The sequence below is a fragment of the Drosophila teissieri genome, chromosome X (assembly GCF_016746235.2).
Source record: "Drosophila teissieri strain GT53w chromosome X, Prin_Dtei_1.1, whole genome shotgun sequence".
NCBI lineage: Eukaryota > Metazoa > Arthropoda > Insecta > Diptera > Drosophilidae > Drosophila > Drosophila teissieri.
The window spans coordinates 2,088,298-2,110,725 of record NC_053034.1 but is presented as its reverse complement, the minus strand read 5'-3'; the positions used below and the strand labels follow the sequence as shown (position 1 = coordinate 2,110,725).

At 48.6% G+C, this 22,428-nt stretch overlaps 3 protein-coding genes across 5 annotated transcripts; 2 read left to right on the top strand and 1 right to left on the bottom strand.

Annotated features, from left to right (window-relative positions):
• Window positions 1–19: 19 nt before the first annotated feature.
• On the bottom strand, window positions 20–12,808 carry LOC122625147 (neprilysin-1). 2 transcript variants are annotated; one of them, XM_043805075.1, is made up of 9 exons: window positions 12,372–12,808; window positions 7,568–8,197; window positions 4,628–4,726; window positions 2,780–2,907; window positions 2,604–2,721; window positions 1,393–2,399; window positions 1,156–1,318; window positions 767–1,083; window positions 20–705 (listed from the first exon to the last, which is right to left on the bottom strand). In XM_043805075.1, the coding sequence occupies exons 2-9, from the start codon at window positions 8,001–8,003 to the stop codon at window positions 433–435; spliced, it is 2,541 nt and encodes an 846-aa protein (XP_043661010.1). In that variant the 5' UTR covers window positions 8,004–8,197; window positions 12,372–12,808; the 3' UTR covers window positions 20–432. The 2 variants fall into 2 exon arrangements, with proteins under 2 accessions (XP_043661010.1, XP_043661009.1); XM_043805074.1 differs by lacking the exon at window positions 12,372–12,808 and adding an exon at window positions 10,232–10,516.
• Window positions 12,809–12,993: 185 nt separating this feature from the next.
• LOC122625148 (multiple inositol polyphosphate phosphatase 1) lies at window positions 12,994–21,968 on the top strand. Its single transcript, XM_043805076.1, has 5 exons — window positions 12,994–13,346; window positions 13,646–14,079; window positions 19,915–20,300; window positions 20,508–20,708; window positions 20,769–21,968. Exons 1-5 carry the CDS (start codon window positions 13,166–13,168, stop codon window positions 20,938–20,940), a joined length of 1,374 nt encoding a protein of 457 aa, XP_043661011.1. The 5' UTR covers window positions 12,994–13,165; the 3' UTR covers window positions 20,941–21,968.
• On the top strand, window positions 14,269–20,054 carry LOC122625146 (regulatory-associated protein of mTOR). 2 transcript variants are annotated; one of them, XR_006326535.1, is made up of 3 exons: window positions 14,269–16,265; window positions 16,324–19,847; window positions 19,915–20,054. XR_006326535.1 is itself a non-coding variant. In XM_043805073.1 (3 exons), exons 1-3 carry the CDS (start codon window positions 14,828–14,830, stop codon window positions 19,920–19,922), a joined length of 4,860 nt encoding a protein of 1,619 aa, XP_043661008.1. In that variant the 5' UTR covers window positions 14,270–14,827; the 3' UTR covers window positions 19,923–20,052. The 2 variants fall into 2 exon arrangements, 1 of the variants encoding a protein (XP_043661008.1); XM_043805073.1 differs by having other exon boundaries at window positions 14,270–16,265; window positions 16,324–19,737; window positions 19,915–20,052.
• Window positions 21,969–22,428: the final 460 nt, after the last annotated feature.

Genomic DNA, 22,428 nt, shown 5'->3' with positions numbered 1-22,428 from the left:
AAGAAATTAGGGGATTCCGTACTGGTTCTTTATTCACGAATATAATGCCGGTAAGGAGGTGTGTGAAACGTGCGGATTCGGGGCTTTTTGTGGGCTACTCACGGATAGCGCACTCGTGTACTCGTGTACAGCTACAAACACACTATAATTCTATATAGCCAGGTATAAAGTACATATGCATTGCAGCGCCATAACGAACAGAAAACAAAACAAAAAACAAATCTGGGGAGACTACACAAAAAATTGGAGCAGCACAGATCAGCAGCTGATCCCCAATCTCATCGCCCTGTTGGTTTGCCGTTGGTTTGCTGTTGGTTTGCTGTTGCCGCAGTTGATCTACAGTACTCGTATGGTGTATATCGATATGTATATACTATATAGTATGCGATATAAATATATAAAAAAAAATACATCGACGGCCACGGCGGACTACTACCACACGCTGCACTTTTCTGCCGGATTCATGGTGCTGCCCAGTGGGCATTTGTAGGCGCTGGCAAAGTCGCGCGAATTCGAAAGTGGCCCCAGGACACGTACGAATCCTGGCGAGTGGACCGCAGAGCGGATCTTGGTCAGCGCATCCTCCGGCCGCATTGATCCGCACCAGATTTGGGCATAGTTGAGAAAGAACAGCTGATCGTGGGTCATGTTCAAGCCGGGCAGCTGCTGCTCCCGCCCATGCAAGGTCTCCCATTTCTTGTAGGCCTGAAAAAGCGCAGAACTCAATGGGTTTAGGATACGTGGATGGACAACTAGATGGACTTACCCGGAAAGCCTGCTTGAGACCGCCGTTGTCGGCGATATTCTCGCCCTGCGTCATCCGGCCGTCCATGAACATGTCCACCTCATTGATCTTGTAGCGCGAGTACTGATCGATGACGCACTGCGTCCGTTCGCGAAAGGCCTCGATGGTGGCATTGTTCCACCACTGCATCATGTTGCCCTCCTTGTCGAACTGCCGGCCCTTGTCGTCGAAGCCGTGGGTAATCTCGTGGCCAATGACCACTCCGATGCCGCCGTAATTCAGGGACTTGGGAAAGTGCTGGCTGTAGAACAGCGGCTGCAGGATGCCAGCAGGAAATACTAAGGTATGTACGGAATGCAAATCAGTAGGATGAATTGGCATTGGTGGATGGATGACCTCCATTGACCCACCTATATCGTTTTTGTTCGGATTGTAGAAGGCATTGACCACCGCCGGTTCGGTTGTCCATTTTTCCTTGTCCACCGGCTGGCGAAGAAGCCGCAGCATCTTCTCCGACTCCCATTGCAGAATGCTAAGGACATTGTTGATGAAGTTGTCGGGGACAATGGTTAGCTGAGGAAAGGAAAGATGATGGAATTCAGATTTCACGAAACTGTTTATCTATATATATATATATATATACCCACATTCACGTACTCCTGCTCCAGCTCGGTGGCATTGGTCAGCAGCTCCGGATAGCCGATACGCTCGTTCATGGAGTCGGCCTTCTCCTTGGCCACCGCCCGCGTCTCGTCGTCCATCCAATCGTTCTCCGCCAGCAGTTCGTTGAAGGCCGCTCGTATGGTGTGGATCATCTCGAGGGCCACCTCCTTGCTCTCCTGGTTGAAGTTGTCCCGAATGAAGAGAGCACCCACGGCGACGCCCAACTTCTTGTTCGTCCACTCGACGCACTGCGACCAGCGCGTCCTCTCCGACTGGATGCCCATCAGGATCTTGCGGAACTCCACCCGCTCCCGCTGATACTCATCGATCATGTGCGACATCAAGGACATGACCAGGCGCCACAGCATGTAGTTGTGCACCACCCGGCGATCGGTGTGCGCCAGTATCTTGCCCATTTCGGTGAGATAGTGCAGGCCATAGGTGACCAGCGGCTCGTCGTCCTGCAATGGAATCTGTGGACCCAGGGCAGCCTGCAGATACTCCTGCCACTGCACCTCGGGCACCAGTTCCTGCAGCTCCGGCAGCAGCATCTTGCGATAGACCAGGCTCGTGTCATGGCGATCCGCCTCCGGCAGCGAAACATTCACCAGCTGCGTCTCAAAGAGCACCACCTTCTCCAGTTCGGCGGCGGCGGTGGCCGGATCCGCACCCAGGAGCAGCGCCACCTGCGTCATGTACCGATGGTAGGCCCTCCGGTCGTTGGCACTGCTCTCCTTCAGGTAGTAATCCCTCGAGGGCAGCGCATACTGCAGCTGGTCCATCTGCAGGATGTTCACCGAGCTGTTCTTGTCGTCGGCGCCCACATACAGCTCGATCATCACCGGCTCGCTGTAGTTCAGCCGCAGCTGGCCCATCAGCCGCTCCACGGAGAGATCCGCCGGCGGACTCCAGTCCCGCTCGATGACCGGCCAGCCGCCCAGGGATTGCAGCACCTGCTTGAGTCGCCCCGTCCCGATCTTGCGGATTTGAGCTGAGAACGGGAAGTAAGGTCTTAAGACAGGTGAGCTAAGCAAAACCCTATTTCACAATCATAAATATATTATAAACTGGTGTAAAGTTGAGACAAGGAAATAGTTAACTTGTGATAGCAAGTTTTAAATTAAGAACATGTTAATAGTTGTATTAAATAGCTAAACATAGCTCACTGATGCCAGAAATGTAGAGTTCAACTTACGAATATCCATGCAGCTCTTAAAGAAGGTTTTCGCCTTTATGGTGGCCTTGTTGTCGCGTTCATCTACGGGCTCCTCCAGAACTGCGCGCAGGATAACCTGCTGCTGATCGGACAGGACCTGCAGGGTATTAGGATGCACACTTAGCCACAAAGTTATAATTGCGAATTACAAGTACCTCAAATGTGCTGATGGAGCTGCGGTCCTCGGGAATGGGGTGCATCTTGTTCCACGTGCCGCACGCGTACTGGAAAAAGTCATCGCAGGGATCGGAGTTGAGGTCCATGGCCGAGAGCAGGGAGGCCGCTGGATTTGGATAGTTTAGTTTGTTGTGCGTTAGGCTGGTAGAGTATTCGGTGCAGTAAATCAAACCCGATGCGGTGGGAAACCCTTCAGCTGGTGTGCAATTAGTGCTTCACCCCGTTGAGGCCATAATTTATGCCTCCTTTTGATCGCACCGGCCCTAAACTTGGTCCACAAATCATCAACGCAACTTTTACGATAAGCGATAAGTAGTTTGCACCCCCGCCAAATCCCACGTTTTTCCCCAATGCAACTTTTCGGTCACACAAAAGTTACGAATTGAATGCGTAACTAAACTGCCAGGAAGCAGCAATTTTCTGAGATAGACCTGCATTGTTCACGGGTTGCGCTGCCAATCCATAAATCAACGTCATTAAACTGAATTTCATTATCTCGGAAAACTAAGTGCGAAACTCATTAGTGTGCCCCCACCTTAAAGATTTTTCTCACTTCTAGAAACGTCCTTGATTTATGCAGCAGTTCTAAAGCCAATAAGATACCTGCTTGCTAGCGAAAATTGCATTCTGGGAACTCGAAGTTAGCCAGGATGTTAGTCCCGCGTTTAACACTTATTTGTCATCCACTTAAGCAATTTCCCTAATTCACTCGCTTTAATGATCACCAACTGTCAAGTGTCCTTATTCAATTCCTGGAAGGTGTTATTATACAGAGAATATGAACCACTCCGCTTAGTTCAATTAAGGATCCGATTTGGGTTACCAATTAGGGTGAAGCCCCGAAAAGTATGCTAAGTGGAGCACTCGAATCGATGGCATCGCCTGGTAATTGTGGCCATGTATATTTTAGTAAATGTCCTCCACCTGGACAGGTGTATCTACATACCCTTCCATCCAGCGAACTATCTATCTAAAATCTAGTTAACTATCTATCTTTCGATCTATCTATCTATCTAGCTATATATCTTACTATCTATCTATCTATCTATCTTACTTTTTTATCTATCTACCAACTATCTATCTAATTCTAACTATCTATCTAAGTATCTATCTATCTATATATCTCTCTATCTATCTAACTATCTATCTATCTATCTATCTTTCTATCTATCTGACTGTGCACTTCTGTGTCCGTGTATCTAGCGGCATGCCAAGCAGTCAATCACTGTGGCAATTTCCTCGGCAAGTGACGTTGAGGTGTTTGGTTGCCCGCATTGCTTGACATAAGTGCATTTGGAATGGATGAATGTGGGTATGCATGTGGGTGAGCAGATGTTCTGGTCCCCATCGGTGGGCAAAATGAGCGCCATATATAGTACCATATACCATATTCCATAGAGCATAGCCCGTAGACCGTATCGCACAAGCCCTTCAAACGGGCACTTAGCTATCTTAATAGCCGGTGAATAATTTACAACTCAAATAAAAACCGCACATATTGGATGGTCGTTTAAGGCCCTTAACCTCCGCCTTCCCCCATCGTTCACTCCATTTGATAGTCGAGTTTCTTATAGATGGATTAGCCAAGCTATTCTATTCATAATGAAGGTTTACAAAGATATCTGGTTTCGACATAACGAAGTTTTACTGTAGTCATTATAGGTATTGGATTATTAAAGCTATTTGGAATGCAGTTTGATTGCGGCTAGTGCAATTCGTATTCCCCTCGGCACATGCTATAGTTTCACTTTGTAAGCAGGGGCTCCTAACTATCTTTTTAGAAAATTCCCAATACGCCAGCGATTTTGAAGTGGATCTGAGCTTACCTGTTCTCACGCACTCCTGGCTCATGCAAATGTTATCCTGCCCCTCGTGGGCGTATGCCGAATCCTGGTTCCACCTGCCATTCGGTCTGTCATCGTTGTCTGCAATTAAAGTTGACGGATTTTCAGTACAGCACACGCGGCGTATGAGCAATTTGCTTTTAGAAGCGAACGTACGTCGAAAAATAACTTATCAAGACAAACAGCGATTCGCGGGCCACTCAGCTAAATTGAATTTGAATTTCTCATTAAACGACCTGCTCCTGCTCCTCATCTACACTGGGATCCATCCCACCTGCCCCCTTCTTTCTTCCCAGTTGGCTTTATTAAATTAAAATAACGAAAAGCCAAGCTCGGTGGCTGAATTCCCTCGAACCCCCGTCCACCGGCCATCGATTGCCGCCTGGACAGGACACATGTTGCATGTCGTCCTTGTCGAGGCTGTCAATAAAAGTGGGATGTTCGCCGGCGGTGGGGGAAATTGGAAAGGTGGAGGCGCGTTGGAGATGGCAGCTTTAGTTATTAATTAAAGCGATTCAGCCAAGCGTCCAACCGTCCAATCGTCCACCCAGCTAATAACATTTCCCCCGGCGCTAATAGGTTTAAGTGGACCAGGGGAAGGTTCCATGTGGCATGTGACCAGTGGCAAGTGGCAAGTGGCCAGCTGACCAGTTGGTTACTCGGGTTGAATGTCCAGAAGTTGCAGCAATTATGTTTCAGCGAGGGGAATTCCATTATAACATGGACTAGCAGTGAAATCGGCAAGGGAACGGAGATGGAAAGCAATCGATTTAGATATAAATATTTAGATAAAATATTATACCCTGGCTTATTCCCTTTTAATGCCTCAATATTGAGAGAGAAATCTATCTGAAATGTTTATGATTAATGGTTATTACAAGACTTGGCCAAGAAAGCCAACGTAAAGTGAGCTATGAGTATTAATATGTTACTTATTCTGAATACTGCAATAAAGCGAGATAACTCGCTGATCTTTAGTTTATGTACATATACCATTCCAGCAAACTTTGCATGAGCTTACTTTAAGCTCGAAAGGAGAAAATCGATGGGTCGAAAGGGAGGTGGTGGAAATGGAAAAGCGAAAAAGTGGGAAAGTGGGAAGCGAGAGAAAAATCATAGTCAAGGCCAAAGGCCTACCACAAGTCGCTGTGGCCGATGGAAAATGTTGATGATGATGATGATGCTGGGTATTTACGGAGATGCCGCCAATGAGATATTTTTAAATGGTTTTAAAAAAGGGGGAATAGGCTTTGATGGTGCCGCTACCGCTGCCGCTGCCCCGATGAATGAATTTTTTGGCGCAAAATGTTGAAAACACGTTTTACCATGGTACACATATAAACAGGATAATGGCCTGTGCAGTGGTGTACGTGTGGCATATTCAATTAGCATAAGGATTCGATGGAGGAAGACGCGATCGATGGGAACGGCCGTTAAAAAATTCATAGACATCCCTATCCAATGCCGATTGATTGCTTTTCGTTCGTACTTATCGTTCGTATGTATATCTTACTTGTTTTTCTTTTTCGGCTGCTCATGTATTTGGTTATTTTTCTCGGTTTTTTCTCGATTTTTTTTTGGTTCTGTTTTCTGTAATCGAGGGAGCACATGAACATGTAAATTATGCCCGGACAGACATCCTTCCATGGAGCAGCTCCTGAATATTTCAGTTGCTTTGAATCGCATTATTCCATGTGCCAGCGAACAAATGCAGAAGGGCGTCGAGTCTAGAGCACCGCCCAATAACAACCACCCACCGATAACACAAGATAAGAACGAAAAGGGAACACAGTGTCCCTGGGTCATTCGAAAAAAGCAAAGCCATTCTAGTGTGACATTAATAGTAATTCTGTTGTTATGCCCAATATTACTGGTCATATATTATAACGTAGTAGTAGTCGGTAAAGCAGCAGGCACTGAATTCTAGCTCAATAATCTATATTTTTATTCAGTTCAGTTTGTGCATGTTTGCACCACTGTGGTGCGAGAGCAACTGGCCCACCACAAAAAGGCTGACTGAAGGAAGCGAGTGTTGTCATTGTTGTTGCTGCTTCCGCTGCTTGTTTGACATATTCTGTAATTGAATTTTAAACAAGGCGCATTACAAGGGGACAGGACAGGACAGGACAGAACGGAGATTACAACACCCCGATGGACCCACAGTGTACCAGTAAGGCAGTGTCCCAGTGTGCCAGTGAGGCAGTGAGGCAATGGCATCCTCCAGCCTGTTGCGCTCCATTCCCTGGGCCAGGAGGAAATTGAGTTTTTGCCCCATTTGTTGTGAGTCACTAAATTCAGTTAACATGCCCAGTTGCTGGCCAAGAAAGGGGAGCCGCAAAGGGTAGCAGCAGCCAGCGAAAGGAATCAGGAGCACAGGATTCGCCTGTTGATTGACTGCTGACCCAGTTGCCGCTCTCACAGCTACTACTACCAACAGGTGAGATAATAGATAATAATTTTCCGATTTTCCCCCAAGTAAATTATCTAAGATGTCGCGCAGCTTGTGAAGTCGCTACTTCGCAGGGACTGAAAGTCAAGCAAATTTAATTTCGGAACAGTTTGAAATGAGCCAATGTGCAAATCGCCAGATTGCCAGGTGTCATGTACTCATATATCATGTTTCGGACAAGCGTAAATCCCATGCACACCTATGCGTAGATTACACCTAATTCGGGGCTTTTAAAGTTCCATTATGAAACCGGGAAGTTTCGTCAAGTAAACAAATAATCAAACACTAGAAGATAGCTTTCGATAGCATGGTAATAAATCGTGGGACAAATGGAATTCAAACTGATAAGTAAACAGAAAAAAAAGAAATACGTCTTACTCTAGGGCTAGCTAAACTTTAAACATACTTATAGTAGCTTTATTTTGATTTATATTTAGTTCATCATTTTCAGATTTGATGGCCTTAACCCTTACCTGGCTCCAGGCGGTACAGATGGCACCGCTGATGGACGCTGGCAAAGTAGATGGCCAGTGCACCAATGGCCGCTCCCAGAACGGTGAAGGCGATGGCCAGGACGAAGAGGCGACGCCGCTGCTGCGACTCCTTGAGCAGCCAGTCGCTGTGGCTCCCGGTGCCCACCACCCCACCGGGATTGACCTGCGCTGGATTCCCTCGCTGGATTCCCACGCCCCCACTGCCGTCGGGCGCCAGGAAAACGACAGTGGGCAGCTTGTTTTGCTGCTGCTGCTGCTGTTGCTGTTGCTGCTGCTGCTGCGTCGGATGTTGCTGCCCCAGGAGTGGCGACACCACCGTGGCACTCAGCTCCTCCAGCGGCGCATTCGCCTGCAGGTAGCCGTTATTCAGCGGCTTCTCGGCGCCGGCCGCTGTTGCCTCATGTTGCTGCGACATCTTCTTAATGGGGCGCCTGATTTGTGGACCGGACCGCTGACGCGATCGGCGGACAGGTGAAGCGGTACAGCAGTACAGCGGTACAGCGGTGCGGCGGTTCAGCAGATCAGCAGTTCAGCGGATCAGCGGACGGCGTACCGTTCGCAGTTAGAGCGACAACGCCGGCGACGCTGGCAACATCAGCCTCGATGGCACTGGAAAAAAAATCATCCAGGTGAGCCATTTGCTTAAAAGAACATCTATAATATAGTATACAAGTCTAAGTCCTATACTTTTGAGTGCAGAAAGGCAGAAATAATATTTAAGAATATGATTTCTGATTTCTATATTACTTAAAATAGAGTATAATGATAATTTCTTATCAACGAGTTTCGCGCACGTCTGCTTCACTGTAGGCGGCCTTTGCGTAATTTTATCAGATGTCTGGGTGAATTTAGGACCAGACCGCCGAACACCGGATTCAACCAGATCTTCCAACAATCGAAGCGTGGCCGATTGTCGGCGCATCGAGTCTTCACTGTGTCTTCCTGAGTGGCTTTAAAAAGATGGGCGGATCGTTGGGAAAAGAACCGCAGAAGTTACAAGTACCGGCTTTTGAAGTCTCGACTAGTAATGAACTTCTGATATCATCTTCTTCGCATTGTTGTTGTTCTTGGTTTATGTTTTTTGTGATATGGCCAAGTTTTTATTGTTTTTGTAGCCTTTAGTAGGCAGTTGTTGTTGTTGTTGTTGTTGTTGTTGTGACATGCGATCAGGGCCAACGTGTTTTTCGCGCAATCGCAGCCGGCAGCTCAGCAGGGGATGCAAAGCCACACAGTTTGTTGTGCCGCCGACTAAAGTAATCACTGGCTAAGAGGGCCGTTGAAAAAAAGTGAATCTATTCAATTCTTTCAAGAGCCATAACTTCATTTATTACATTTAGAGTCACCTTTTGGCCATTTCCTATATGGGCAACTTTGAAACGAGCTGCATTCTCAGCAGTTGGCTATAAGCGTGCTAACTCGTGCTTAACATTGAATGAGTAAGCGGCTGGAATTAGTTTTAGTTTACGAGACTAGTAAACCTGTCAAATAAACGCTAAATGGTTTTTACGTAAACCCTGATGCAATAACAAGAAGTGGTTGAGAATGCACCGCCTACTTATTTAAAGATGATAGTAGATACAGTAGTTAGTTTTGCCATCTCCAATGGTATGAGATGCTGTATCTTTTATACGATTATACACGCATTGATATATTCGGCAAATGCGAGTATAACCGATATCCACTGTGAGTGGAAGCTCGGATAAATGCGCGTCAAATTTTGCAAAACTCGAAACTAGTTAACCCAGCTGCGAATGGGCAGCGCCGCCGACGAAGGCAGCGGATTATATCTCGTCTATATACTGTCTCCAAGCCGATTTGATTTGATTTGATTTGATTTGATTTGATTTGATTTGATTTAATCAAAGATCCGATGGCAGATTCGGTGGCAGATAACAGATCGAATGGCCAAATCGGAAATCTAGAGCTACAAATCTCGTGACGCTCTTGAATACTTAAGCATTCAAAATTCACAATATTCTTCGCAGCTCGCGATCGTTTTCAAAATTGGGCACTTCTGCCGATGAGCCACGTGAAGTTCGATACAGTCGCTCTGTATTTTCATAATTATTATTTTTCCGCAAGAGGATGAAGATGAGGATGGTGGTGGTGGTGGAAGCGGAGAAGAAACTCGAACGGAGCGACACAAACTAAAATAAATTAATGCGACCGTCGTTAAATTCGCATCGTATTACCTACGCGCAGCTGGTTCACAAGCTTAACAAAAACTTAGAAATTCATAATCGCACAGGCAAAAAAATATTTGGTAATTCTGGCTAGCATTCGAGTATTAGAGTAGGTTTATCTGATCATCGTTTCATTATTACATAAATATTTCGTATTTTATAATACATCTTGTGATATGCGAAAACTTTCCAAACAATTACTGCACAGAAAAAAATATATACATATATCTCAATCTATGAAGTTGATCAATATTTCAGCACTGTTATCAAAAACATGTCCAGTCCACCAAGAACTTAATCCCAAAGTCTCTCACTGATTTCACTGATAGTGTTGGAATACCACAATGGAATACCTCTGCGATATCAGTTCCAAAAAAACACACAGATCTTATGATCTTATTTCTTTCTGTGCACTTTCCGGTTTTTTGTTTAATTTTTGTATAATATTTTAGTGCATTACTTTTTGTTGTTCTGCTGCTGACTTAGTGTTTTATTGTTGTGGTTGCTTCTTTTATTTGCACTATTTCTTTATGATTATTTATGTCTTTTACGACTTTCACTGCCTTTGATTTGATTGTTTGTTTGTTGTTTTGAATTTGCGATTCGCCTGCGAGTGCGAGTGGGCGGGCGCTAGTGTGGCGCTCTCTCTCTTCCACTCACTCTCCGCTTTTTTTTTTAGTTAATATAATTCTTCTACTTTTTCGTTTGTTTGTTTCTTTTTTTGCCGCCAAACGCGCGAGGCGACTTTTCGATGCCAACTGAGCGTTCTCAACGCGTGTCCTTAGCTTTTAAGCAGTCGCTGTCGCTGCCGGCGTCGCTGCCGACGTCGCTGTCGACGTTGTCGCCAGCAGCACTAACAACAAATTCAACCAAGTATTGCCAATGGAAGTGACACCCCAGAGGTGTATATTAAATTAATGCCAACTTGGTTACAGAGCCCCAAAACGAATTAAATAATATGGGGCCAGATGCTCGCTCCCAGTTCTCTGCCCGAATTATGTATGGTCAAGCATTAAAGTTTCTCGACTTTCTCGAGATATTTTGGGGCACATAGCTGAGTTGGCCCAATGCCATTTAAAGGGCTTAGAATCTCAGGAATACACGGGAGAAACACAAGAACCGTTTCCTTAAACTTGTAAAGGTGTAGAAAATGGTATTGCTTGCCAGAGTTTGGCTTTCGGATCTTTTTAATGGAACATTTATTAATATTTGAATATTGAATTGAATGTATTTCCCTGTACGAAAGGCTACCCATCGACTAGTTGGCCACCCCTTTGCGGTGCAGACGGAACTGGACTGGACTGGACTGAACTGTTTACTCATTACTATGGCAGCACTGCAGGTGCCGCCCATGGACGTCCATTTGGCACGTTCCACACACGATGCGTTCTTATCGCGGTATTTTTGCGGTTTTCGCCCCAGTCTGTCTGCCCCAGCCAGCATGACGCTGTGGTAAGCCATCGATGAATGGCCGGAGCAGCTAGTCGCACAACCCTTAGGGGAACCACTGGCAGGAGCCACAGAACCCGAAGAGAACACAGATGACCCAGGGAGATGACAAGCCGGAGAACCAGAAGAGCTGGCAAATCATTGGTCATTGGCGTTGGCATTATCAGTGCGTGATCATCGTGTCGTTGTCAATGGGCTGCGGACAGAAATATGAATTACCTACCAGTCCGATAAGTTGGGCGATTATAGAGCACTCCCCCTGCCCAAAAGCGCAGCCCCACACCCCCCCCTTACACACCGCCGACACCACCCATTCAAAACCAAACCAAAACACCCACCTTTGCGCCCATCTTTGTGTTAATACTTTTGTGACACTTGCGTCAGGTAATCGTCGAAATTGCGTTTCCCATTCGATTTCGCTGATTGATGGGCTGTACTTATCCCCAGTCCCCCAAATTTCCAAGCGATCATATATGACCAGCTCGGTGGAATCTCTGGCCTGGAATTCGGTGGGCAGTGCGGGGATTCCCCCGTCCTTTGACGTTACCAAGCCACCCTTGTCCTACAACAAAGGCAACAAAGCCATCATTTGATCGATTTTCGTTAGCTGATTGCTATTCTAGCTCACAAAAATAGATTGAAAGTTTCCAAACACGCGCTTTAAGCTCCAAAAAAAGAAATGGGCGCCCAACAGGTGGCGTGAATACACGGCAAGATAAGTGGTGTGCTTTTGAATTTATCAACTAATTAAATTGCCACTATAAATAAACAGAGTTCCCGTAGTAAAACATGTTTACATATAGATAATCTTTATGAGCGGTGGGCATCTGTCGTAAATGTTTCAATTACTATGCACATGTTTACTATCAGTTTATTATATTCCCAGGCCAAACCAATCAGTTAACTTGATAGTACTGAAGTGATAAAAGGTTTCCAGTTTTACAAGTGCAAATGCACTAATCATCGTCTGCATATGAAAAGTGGCTAATAGGCTTTGAGCATCGCCAACATTTTATATCCAAATGTAACTACCCCTCCTTTTTTGCGGTGCATTAGCGTGTGTTGCTACCACAAATAATGTCGGGCACCTTCAATGTTCCTGCTCCGGCTCCCATCCACAAATTGCCAAAAGGACAACGACTCCGACTTACCGGTTACCTGGAACTTTAGTTTTGGCGCAAAACTTTTGGCATGTGCGTTTCAGATTTGCCCTTTTTTCACTATTGACATTGGCGGCTTGTGACTCCTTGGGCGCCATATGGCAGCCAAAAAAATAAACGATGGGAACCGCGATGAGCACAAATTGCACCGAAACTCTTAAGAACAATAACTAAGTGACCACACAAAACGAATGTAGGGATGTATGTATTTATTTAATGCAATTTTAAGTTGTTTTTTTCGCGTTTTATTCTGGACAGTAATTTCAAATGTTTTCCCAAATGTTGCCAACGCTTATTCCTTTTGCGTGTTTGGCGTGCGACTAAACATATTTTTAATCGCTTAGTTTGCCGGGCCGGTTAAAATTGAGCTTTTTAAGGCAGAAAGCTCGATTGGGCGAGGAGAACACTTGTTGAGCGACAGCGCGCCGATTTCTGCACCTGCAAAGCTAACTAAATTTTCAATAAGCTAGTTTCATAAAAGCATCCTGGAATGGAACTAAATACATTAATCTGCTGCCATCGTAGGCGCTTTTCAAAAATACCGCCAATTAGCGGTGAAAACGGGTTTTTTTTTGCCTGCCCTGTGTGTTGGGGCTGCCAGATGACCTGCGATAGCCTTGCCACCTTTCGCCACTTGCACACTTGTCAAATTGTTTTTCTTTCGTGTTTATTATTTACTAGTTTTCTTTTGCGCTCGCCTTTCGTTCTGTTTTCCATGTTTTAGTCCCGTTATTCGGAAAAGCTCGTTTCCAATCTCGTGACAAGTTTTTCCGCCGCCCGGAAAGATGCTAAGCCAATTTTACTGTTTGTGTTTGTTGCTCCTCCTCTACTTCTTCGTGGGCGTGACGTGGGCTGAGGAGGGGGACTGCCGCCGCCTTAAACGCGCAGATATCGAGGGCAGACTGTCCACAAAGACGCCGTACAGAGCGATCGCCAATTACGACGAAACGCCGCCGAAATACGCCGGTCTGTACTTTTGTTGTTTTCTGTGTAACGCACCTACAGTGAGCACCTTCTTTGAAATACCAAACATATGTTGTGCCATGTGACAGGCGACATCGCTCGCTTAATACAGTGAACCCGTAATCATGTCAAAGAGACTTTTTATTGCTCGTAAACACACAACTATTACGCAATTTGCTAGCTCCAGAACAAAAAATTGAGTTGTTATTAAATTATTACCGGTTTATCATTAGCGGTGCCCACTGCTCACATATGGATAAGAAACAGCTGATTTTAATCTCTTAACCGTTTCACCCGACCAGGTTGCCATCCGACGAGAATTTGGTCCATCATCCGACACGGAACTCGAAATCCCAGCGAATCCGTTATTCTGCAGGCGCAAAATCGCCTTTCAGAAATAAAGAAACGCATTTTGGATCAGCCGAAACCGCCAATCTGCACAGCTGAATTGAAAAAGCTGCGCCAATGGCATTGGATGCACCTGAATGCCACCGAAGATGAGAAATTACTGGTGGCCGAGGGCGAGGATGAGTTGATTGAGCTGGCGGAACGGATGCAGCGGCGATTCCCGGATATACTTCCAGAGTTATACAATCCAGAGTGGTATTACTTCAAATATACGGCGACACAGAGAACTCTGAAAAGCGCGGAAAGTTTCGCCACGGGCTTGTTTGGCCGTCATCGCATCCATACTGTACGATATCCACCGCCTTTGCACGAGGATCCTGTTTTGCGGGTGAGCATTCCTTTAGTTTTTCCTTAGAATGTAAAAAAAACAAGAAATTAAGTCAATGCGTTGAACTCAATTTGAATTGCGCGCCACATCTGCACTCACAATGATCTGGCAACGCCACTTATTACAGCAAGGCCATTTCTCGATTAATGAACTATCGATATCAATGTTGTAAACCGCTTGCTAGTGTGACCGCATCGGGGCAATCGAAAAATCATCGATTTTTGTTCCAGCTCTATTTTCTGCGCAATTCTTTTCGTACAATATAATTCGATTAAACATAAATAAATAAACCCAAGCGCAAGTAAATAAACCCATTAATGCGGTTCATCTTGCGCCGGAGTTCGCTCGCGATAGTTGTACGGTTTTTATTTTGGCCCGCCCTCGACTTAATCGGCGCAGGCGGCGTGTTTTCCCCGAGTTCTTTTTAACCGTATTCGGGAAATGGGCCGCGATCCGTAGGCGGAAAACGTGGAGAAGAGGAACGAGGAAAGAAAAGCAGAGAAGCGCGGAGGAGGCGCTGGCGGTGTAGGAGGAGCGGAAAGTGCGAAAAGTGTGAAAAGTGTTTGGGGTTATGTGCTAGAGTCCCCTCGGGGGGATTTTCAGCTGCTTGGATCCGCGACAGAGACGTAATCGCTCCGGGAAATCGCTCGCATTGCGCTGCTGCACCCTCTCCTCAGCAACCGAAAAAAGCAAAAAAGAAAAAAAAGTAATAAAGCGAGAAACAAGAGAAACAGAAAGCACGCAAAACATGGCAAGTGCCGTTCGCGCTAAGTCCGCCACTGCCGCGGTCGGCGTCGCAGTCGACGAAAGCAGCGGCAGCAGCAACGGCAGCGTTGCGGATCAGGAGGTGTCCTCCAGTAAGGAGACCGTCCTGCGCTTCTTTATTCGCACGAGATACGAAAAATATATATTCGCCCGTTGGGACGATCCCATAATCTTGATAATGGAGCAACTGGAGCAGATCGAGCGCTGTCGATCTGCCACCTTGGAGAACCAGGTGACCATCGGCCGGGAACGATCCCAGGAAGACTCGCCGAACGACCTGCGTGAGGTGGTTAGCAACATAAGGCAGGACCACTCACTACACCCAATCGTGAAGCACATCGAGCAAATATCCGACATCCAGGCCTCCAACGGTCAGGAGCACGCCTCCCTCGGTTGCTTGAGGGAGCTGATCAAGATTATCAGAAAGGAGTGGCCCCGGGACGACTCAATCCAAGTGCGGATGAAGCAAATACAGAGCATACAGGCCCAGCCGCCCGCGGAGAGTTTATGCTTTGGCGAGCGTCTCCGTGACGACAGGTGCCCGCTCTCCCTGCAGACTAAGCGGCACAAGGAGCGCATCCAGGCCATGATGTACGAACGAGTGACGTGGCGTATCCGCGAACGCATGAAGACGGCAAGCGTGGCCCTGGTTCTGTGCCTCAACATCGGCGTGGATCCGCCGGACGTGGTAAAGATCCAACCCTGCTCGCGGCTAGAGTGCTGGATAGATCCCAGCTCGGTGTCCCCGCCCAAGGCCATGGAACTCATTGGGAGCAACCTGCAGATGCAGTACGAACGCTGGCAACCAAGAGCCAGGTACAAGAAGTGCAACGATCCCACCGTGGATGACGTTAAGAAGCTCTGCACCTCCCTACGCCGAAACGCCAAGGGAGAGCGCATACTCTTCCATTACAACGGACACGGTGTGCCCAAGCCCACGGCCAACGGAGAGATCTGGGTGTTTAACAAGACCTTCACGCAATACATCCCCCTGAGCATATTCGAGCTTATCACGTGGATGTCAGTGCCCTCAATCTACGTGTATGACTGCTCCAATGCCGGCATCATCATCAATTCGTTTCAGCCATACGCTGAACAGCATGAGAAAGAACTGAAAAAGGCACAGGCCGCCGCCCAGCAGAGGGGCGGAGTCCAGCAGCTGGTGGGCGGCTCAGGTGGTTCCGTCAATGTAGCCGCCAACCAGGTGCAGTTGCCCAACCAGATGGTCAGTTACCAGAACTGTATACACCTGGCCGCCTGTGCTGCCAATGAGATTCTGCCCATGAATGCCCAGCTGCCGGCGGATCTGTTTACCAGCTGTCTGACAACACCCATCAACATAGCGCTCAAGTGGTATGCCATGCAGGAAAAACTGGGCATGGTGCCGCGTATCCAGAGTGAACTGATCGATAAGATTCCAGGTAAGTTTAGGCCTTTGCTCAGTCACGGACTTCTGGTAACCATTAAATCCCATCGCAGGCAAAGTCAACGACCGGCGCACCATGATGGGTGAGCTCAACTGGATCTTCACCGCCATAACGGACACGATAGCGTGGAACACACTTCCCCTCGAGCTCTTTCAGCGCCTGTTCCGCCAGGATCTACTGGTGGCTAGCCTGTTCCGCAACTTCCTGTTGGCCGAGCGCATCCTGCGCAGCCACGACTGCACTCCAGTTTCCCTGCCCGCCTTGCCGCCTTGCTATCGCCATCCAATGTGGAAGGCCTGGGATCTAGTGGTAGATCTGGCTCTACAGCAGTTGCCCGAAATTCTCGATCACAATGCGCCGTACCGCCAGCTGCCGTTTTTCGAGCACCAACTCACAGCCTTCCAGGTGTGGCTGGACAGTGAATCGGAATCGAGAACGCCACCGGAACAGCTGCCCATTGTGCTGCAGGTCCTACTGTCGCAAGTGCACCGCCTGAGGGCCCTAGAGCTGCTGGCTCGATTTCTGGATCTCGGTCCGTGGGCCGTTAATCTCGCCCTGGGCGTGGGCATCTTTCCATATGTGCTCAAGCTGCTGCAGAGTTCTACGCGCGAACTGCGGCCCGTTTTGGTGTTCATTTGGGCCAAGATCCTGGCCGTGGATCCCAGCTGCCAGGTGGATCTGGTCAAGGAGTACAAGTACTTCCTCTCCGTGCTGCAGGACACCTCCGTTTCGAAGGAGCATCGCACACTCTCCGCCTTTGTACTGTCCTCCATAGTGCACAACTTCCTGCTGGGACAGACGAGCGCCCTTCAGGGTCCCCTACTGTCCATTTGCCTCGAGCAGCTAAACGACGGAAGCTGGCTGTTGCGCCAGTGGCTAGCCATCTGCCTGGGCATGTTGTGGCAGAACTTTGAAAAGGCTCGTTGGTCGGGAGCACGCGACCTGGCGCACGAGAAGCTCTACGTTCTGCTGCGGGACTCGATTCCGGAAGTAAGAGCCGCTGCCGTCTTCGCCTTGGGCACATTTATCAGCTCCGTGACGGACCGCAGCGAGGAGCAGGCGAATAACATCGATCGCATCATTGCCATTACCATGCTCGAGACCGTTGGCGAGGATATGTCGCCGCTAGTCCGCATGGAGTTGGCCGCCGCTCTGCAATGGATGGTGGTACTCTTTGAGTCACAGTTCGTGGCCGTATATCTAACTGAGCATATGCGCGGACACGTTTCCGCCGCCTCGTTCGTGATGTGTCCCGATCCCCGGGAGCTGACTTCTTCCACGCACAGCCTGGAGCGTCATGTGACCATCCGCAGGGGAGCCAGCTCCAGCTCCATATCTAACATGGGTGGTGCGTCAACTGGCTCGGGCACAGGATCATCCAGCAACCCATTGGGTCGCTCGAAGAGTGGCTCTGCCAGTTCGGGCGGAAGAGGAGCTGCCGGAGCTGCGGGCGGTACAAACAGCATACCCTTCCAGTCAATTTTCACCAAACTGTGGCTGGGCATCTGTAATCTGGCCCAGGATCCGTTTCCCCGTGTGGCGGCCATTGCCCAGGAGATTGTTGACCATGTGAGGGATACGGCACTGTGTCCCATCATGGCGGCCAAGGAAGCCACCATGGCCAATGCCTCGGAGAAGTGCAGTAGCCTAAGTGTAAGCCTCCCGCCCAGTCCAAATACGAGGGTTAATTACTTGGGCGGTGGTGGTGCACCAGGAGGAGCTGGGGCGACTGCGGAATCACCGCCCGTCGGAGCAGCTGCTTCGGGCGCCAGTCACTGGGCCCAAAAGCTAAGGCTATCGGGCAGTGGAGCCTGCGTGGCTGCCGGAGATCCTCAAACCATTCTGCAGCGCAAACTGCGCACCAGCTCTATCAACGATGAGACTGACAGCGGGATAGCGTCCTCCCGAGGAGTGACGGGCGCCGGAGCTGGTCTGGGATTGCCCAGCGGACCGAGGGAGAGCACCCATTCGGCGCGAAGCAGCGGCAGCGAGAGCAATCACTACTTGGAGCCGGGACACAGCCTCACGCCCATTGTCCTGACCGAGTTCATACCCTGGGCCATTTCCTATTTCACACGGCCGGGCAAGGAGCGCTACAGCAGCGCCGAGGGAGCAGCAGAGGAGGGACGCCAGCGTTACCCAGTGGACCGAAACTCAACGGAGCTGCGGCGCAGGAGGTTGCGCTTCCTGCGAAACGATTTTGTGCGCCGACATGCCGGCCGCAAGCACCAGGAGCTGATCGATCCCTACGGCTTCGATGTGTGCGTGTGGAACCGGAAGACACAGTTCACGCCTGCCATCGTCAAGCTGCTGCCTTACGAGCCGCAGATTGCGGTGGCCTACAGGGAGAAGGTTCTGGTCTACGACTTCCAGTACAACTCGGTACGCACATACGGCGCCGAGGCTCTGGGCGGCAACTCCACTGGCTCTAGTTCCGGTTACGGATCAGGTTCCGGATCATCTTCATCGCTCAATGGCAGCACCCCGCGAAAGTCGGGCGCACCCCCAAGTGGGGGAGGTGGCGGATTTTCGGCCGCCCCCTTTGCCCGCGTTAGCAGCATCGAGTTCATCAATGCACAGGATATGGCACTCAACCTGGTGGCACACGAAGACGGGGTGGTGCGCGTCTGGCAATCCTCGCCGCCGGCCAGCTCCGCCACCACCGAGGATACCCCGAGCAAGGCCCGATTGGTGACTGCTTGGACGGCACTGGGTCAGGTTAACCAACACAATCACCGCCAGCGCAGCGTGGCTTCCGGCGGCAGCATTGGCAAGGGTGCGGACGCATCGGGACTGTCGAGCGTTGGCTCGGGAGGGATTGTGACCGCATGGCAGCAGTGCAGCCAGCACCTTGTGATAGGCGGCGGTGGCTGCCGATTTATCCGCATTTGGGACGTAGAACGGGAACTGAAACTGGCAGATATTCCATTGGGCCGCAGCGAAACCTGCGCCCGGGTGCTATCACCCTACCTGCCCAATATGCGTTCCGATGTGATACTCGCCGGCTGCGACGACGGCAGTGTGCGACTGTTTGACAAGCGATGTTCCCCGCAGGACGCCCGGATCTCCGTTTATCGACGCCACAGTGCCCCCATTCTCCATGCCAGCCTGCGGGCAAACGTACCGGTGCTGGTCTCCGGCTGTACCGAAGGTCGGATCAGTGTGGCGGACATGCGGGCGAGCCAGTCCGCCATTGGCCTCAACGATGTGGTGTACGAGTGGGACGCCGGTGGCGATGTGACGGCCATAACCAGCCACCAGCTAGCGGACACGGTGGCCTGCGGCAACGCCTCGAAGATTGTGATCTACTCGCTGGACGGACGGCAGCAGAAGGTGTTGCGGACGAACGAGGGTTTCATTGGGCCCAAAATTGGTCACCCCACGTGGCTGTATTTCCACCCATACAAAGTGCAGCTGGCGGTGGGCTTCGTGGACAATATGGTGGCCATATACAGCCCCACCCCAGGTAGAAAACAATTTGAAAAATGAGATGACTGGAGTTTCTTTAATAAGAAAATAGCAAGAATTTCAAGAATTTCAAGAATATGAAGGAGCTACTTTGATAAGAAAATAATTGTATTTGTTTGTAACACTGATCATGGAGCCTTATTTCACTAACATTTGTAATCATCTGTCTTTGCAGTTCTATAAGGGCTGTGGCAAGTGGAAAACTGACGTCGATAAGAATCCCGAAACCTTGGTCAACGCACGCAGGTTCCTTGCGGAGCCGCAGATGCAGTCGGCAGTGGAGCAGGTACGGAGCAGCACCCGGCTACCGGATCTTCAGCCGGAGGACGTTCAGCTTATGTATACGGTGTGCGCTTTCGAAACCGCCTGGCATCGACCGCGTCGCGCCTCTGGCTCCAGATCAACATACGAATCCGTGTGGTGTAACTTCTTCGACGTGGCCGCCTTGGAGGCGCTGGAGTTCTTCGAGGATCTGGAATACTATTGGAACGATGGATACGGCTACGAACTGACTCATCGCATTGCCTGTCCGGCAATCGCAGATATGTTTGCGGCCATTGGGTGAGTGCGCCTGGAATTCATCAATTTTAATATAAAGGTTCCAAGCTGGCAAACAAGTCTAGAATGCAAATTCCAGTGGAATCTGGTTTTAATATATATATATACTTTAATCTAAAGCACTGTTCGTTCTCAACTAATCTGCCAGATTAGGAATATCTTGTTTTAATTCTTCATCTTTTTTAACAATAATTCAAATGTATGTTGCAGTTCCTCTGAGGAGAAACAGCAGCGACGGGCCAACGCCACGTTGTACTTCACGCACTCGGGTACGCTTCTCAAATTGCTGGCCCACCTGGGATTGGCCCGGGACAAAAAGCCGCTGACGCACAAGCACTTTGCCAGCGAGCGTCTTTGGCGCACAAGCCAGATCGACGCGTTCGCGACCAACTTGGCCTTCCTACGTTACGAGTAAGTTGTGCGCGATATAAGCCGAATGTAAGATATCTAATAGCTTATCCTTCCCTGCAGTTGCGACGAGGAGAAGCCGCAAGTCCTGGTGCTGCATCAGGAGCGAGTGGTGCGCCTGCCCGGCTGCCCGCAGGACAAGGATCTCTGTCCGCTGGCCACGCTGCGTCGCATTTACGCCAAGAGCGTGGACCACTGCGACCGCGAGGAGATGTGCCGTGTGAAGGCCAACTAAGTATGGAGCACATTTGGAATGGAGCAGCTGATGCTGATGTAATGTGGTTTTGTGGCTCTGCTGCCCTGCCATTGAATGACCTCGGGAAAAGGGATTCGTCGGAAAGTTTAGGATACAACTGATATAAAGATATAAAGTTAAGAATGGAAAAGATGCGAAGGTACTGGAGTTTAGCGATGATCAGACTAGGACTAGTTTTGTAAGAGATGATCGGCCGGAGAGTTAGTTATGTGTTGACCAAGTGGCGAGTCGAATTCTGTGTGTTTTGTATGCCTTATTAATCAATGTGGACCATCCACTCCAGAACCAGATAACGTTGAGCAGGAGTGCAGGAGACAGAGCGAGATGGAGAGCAAAAAGAGAAAGAGAAAGAGAAAGGGATAGGTAGAGATAGAGGAAGAGGATAGCCCGTGTCATGCTTTTTAGACCTTAGTCTATGTACCGCGGATGGCTCTCCAAATGCTGTCAAGATTTATACGATTTATCTTGGGTTACTTTTTTTTTGTTATTCGGTTAATCATGCTATTACCCATAGCCTAATCCTTATCCCAAAGCCAAGTGGCAACGCATACTGTACATATATAAATACTTGATGTATAAGATATTTAACTATAGTTATATTTACCCCAACACACCACACATATATACATAAACAAAATCGTAGTTGTATGCCTCTAATCTAATCGATCCTTCGCCCCAAAAGGAAACGTTCGTTGTGCTAACTTGTGTTATATACCTATAAATGAGACAGGATATATATATATTTGATAAGGCAAGGATGTGAAACAAATATTGGGTACCTACAATAATTGTTCAGTGGAGAGGGAGACCGGAGACCCACACACTTTGTACATAGCACTTACGACTTTAATCACTTTTGTCTAATTTTGTTTGTCCTATCGAAAGCCCAACAACAAAAACCAACCGCAGTAACAACAAATAAACTAACGAAAATTCTAGTTTAAAGCTTAACTGGCTTGGACTTTTCAATTTGTTTAAGCTGAAAAATAAAGAAAACTGAAAATCAATGCGCCCCTGTGGTCGAATGTGTTGGCTTTTTACCTTTTTACCCATTTTTTTTTGTTTTTGAGCAGGCTTTTAAATAGTTTCTTCGATTTTTCCTTGTTTTTCCATCGTTTTTATTTTTATGGGTGCAAACTTCCCGTATTTGCCCAACGAGTGCCCTCCTAGTGTTTACAGCCAGCTAATTTGTTGTGTTGCCGGTCGAGTGGGCCACATATGTACATACATATATTCTACTATTCTACCCGAGTCAGCGGAACAAAGGCCATCTCTGCGCATCCGAGAGTGGAAGAGGAGTGACCGAGGTGTGGGTGTGTTAATGGAGGTTACGACAGTTGTAACCCGAGCTCCACCTGCTTCGGCTTCAGCTGCAGCTGCAGCTTCCGATCGCAGCTAAGCGGGCTTATTCTTGGCATTTGCGTTTCGCATGGAACCATACGTACTTGATCTGAGTTTATTTGCCCA

What these genes read in the sequence shown, in the direction of transcription:
- LOC122625147 (XM_043805075.1), bottom strand. Translation starts at nt 8,003, where the DNA reads ATGTCGCAGCAACATGAGGCAACAGCGGCCGGCGCCGAGAAGCCGCTG. An exon ending in GCTCCATCAGCACATTTGAG is followed by an intron (nt 2,722 to 2,779) that starts GTACTTGTAATT and finishes AATACCCTGCAG; the next exon opens with GTCCTGTCCGATCAGCAGCA. An exon ending in TGGAGCAGGAGTACGTGAAT is followed by an intron (nt 1,319 to 1,392) that starts GTGGGTATATAT and finishes TCCTTTCCTCAG; the next exon opens with CTAACCATTGTCCCCGACAA.
- LOC122625148 (XM_043805076.1), top strand. Translation starts at nt 13,166, where the DNA reads ATGCTAAGCCAATTTTACTGTTTGTGTTTGTTGCTCCTCCTCTACTTC. An exon ending in AACGCCGCCGAAATACGCCG is followed by an intron (nt 13,347 to 13,645) that starts GTCTGTACTTTT and finishes TCACCCGACCAG; the next exon opens with GTTGCCATCCGACGAGAATT. An exon ending in ACGAGGATCCTGTTTTGCGG is followed by an intron (nt 14,080 to 19,914) that starts GTGAGCATTCCT and finishes CTGTCTTTGCAG; the next exon opens with TTCTATAAGGGCTGTGGCAA.
- LOC122625146 (XM_043805073.1), top strand. Translation starts at nt 14,828, where the DNA reads ATGGCAAGTGCCGTTCGCGCTAAGTCCGCCACTGCCGCGGTCGGCGTC. An exon ending in ACTGATCGATAAGATTCCAG is followed by an intron (nt 16,266 to 16,323) that starts GTAAGTTTAGGC and finishes ATCCCATCGCAG; the next exon opens with GCAAAGTCAACGACCGGCGC.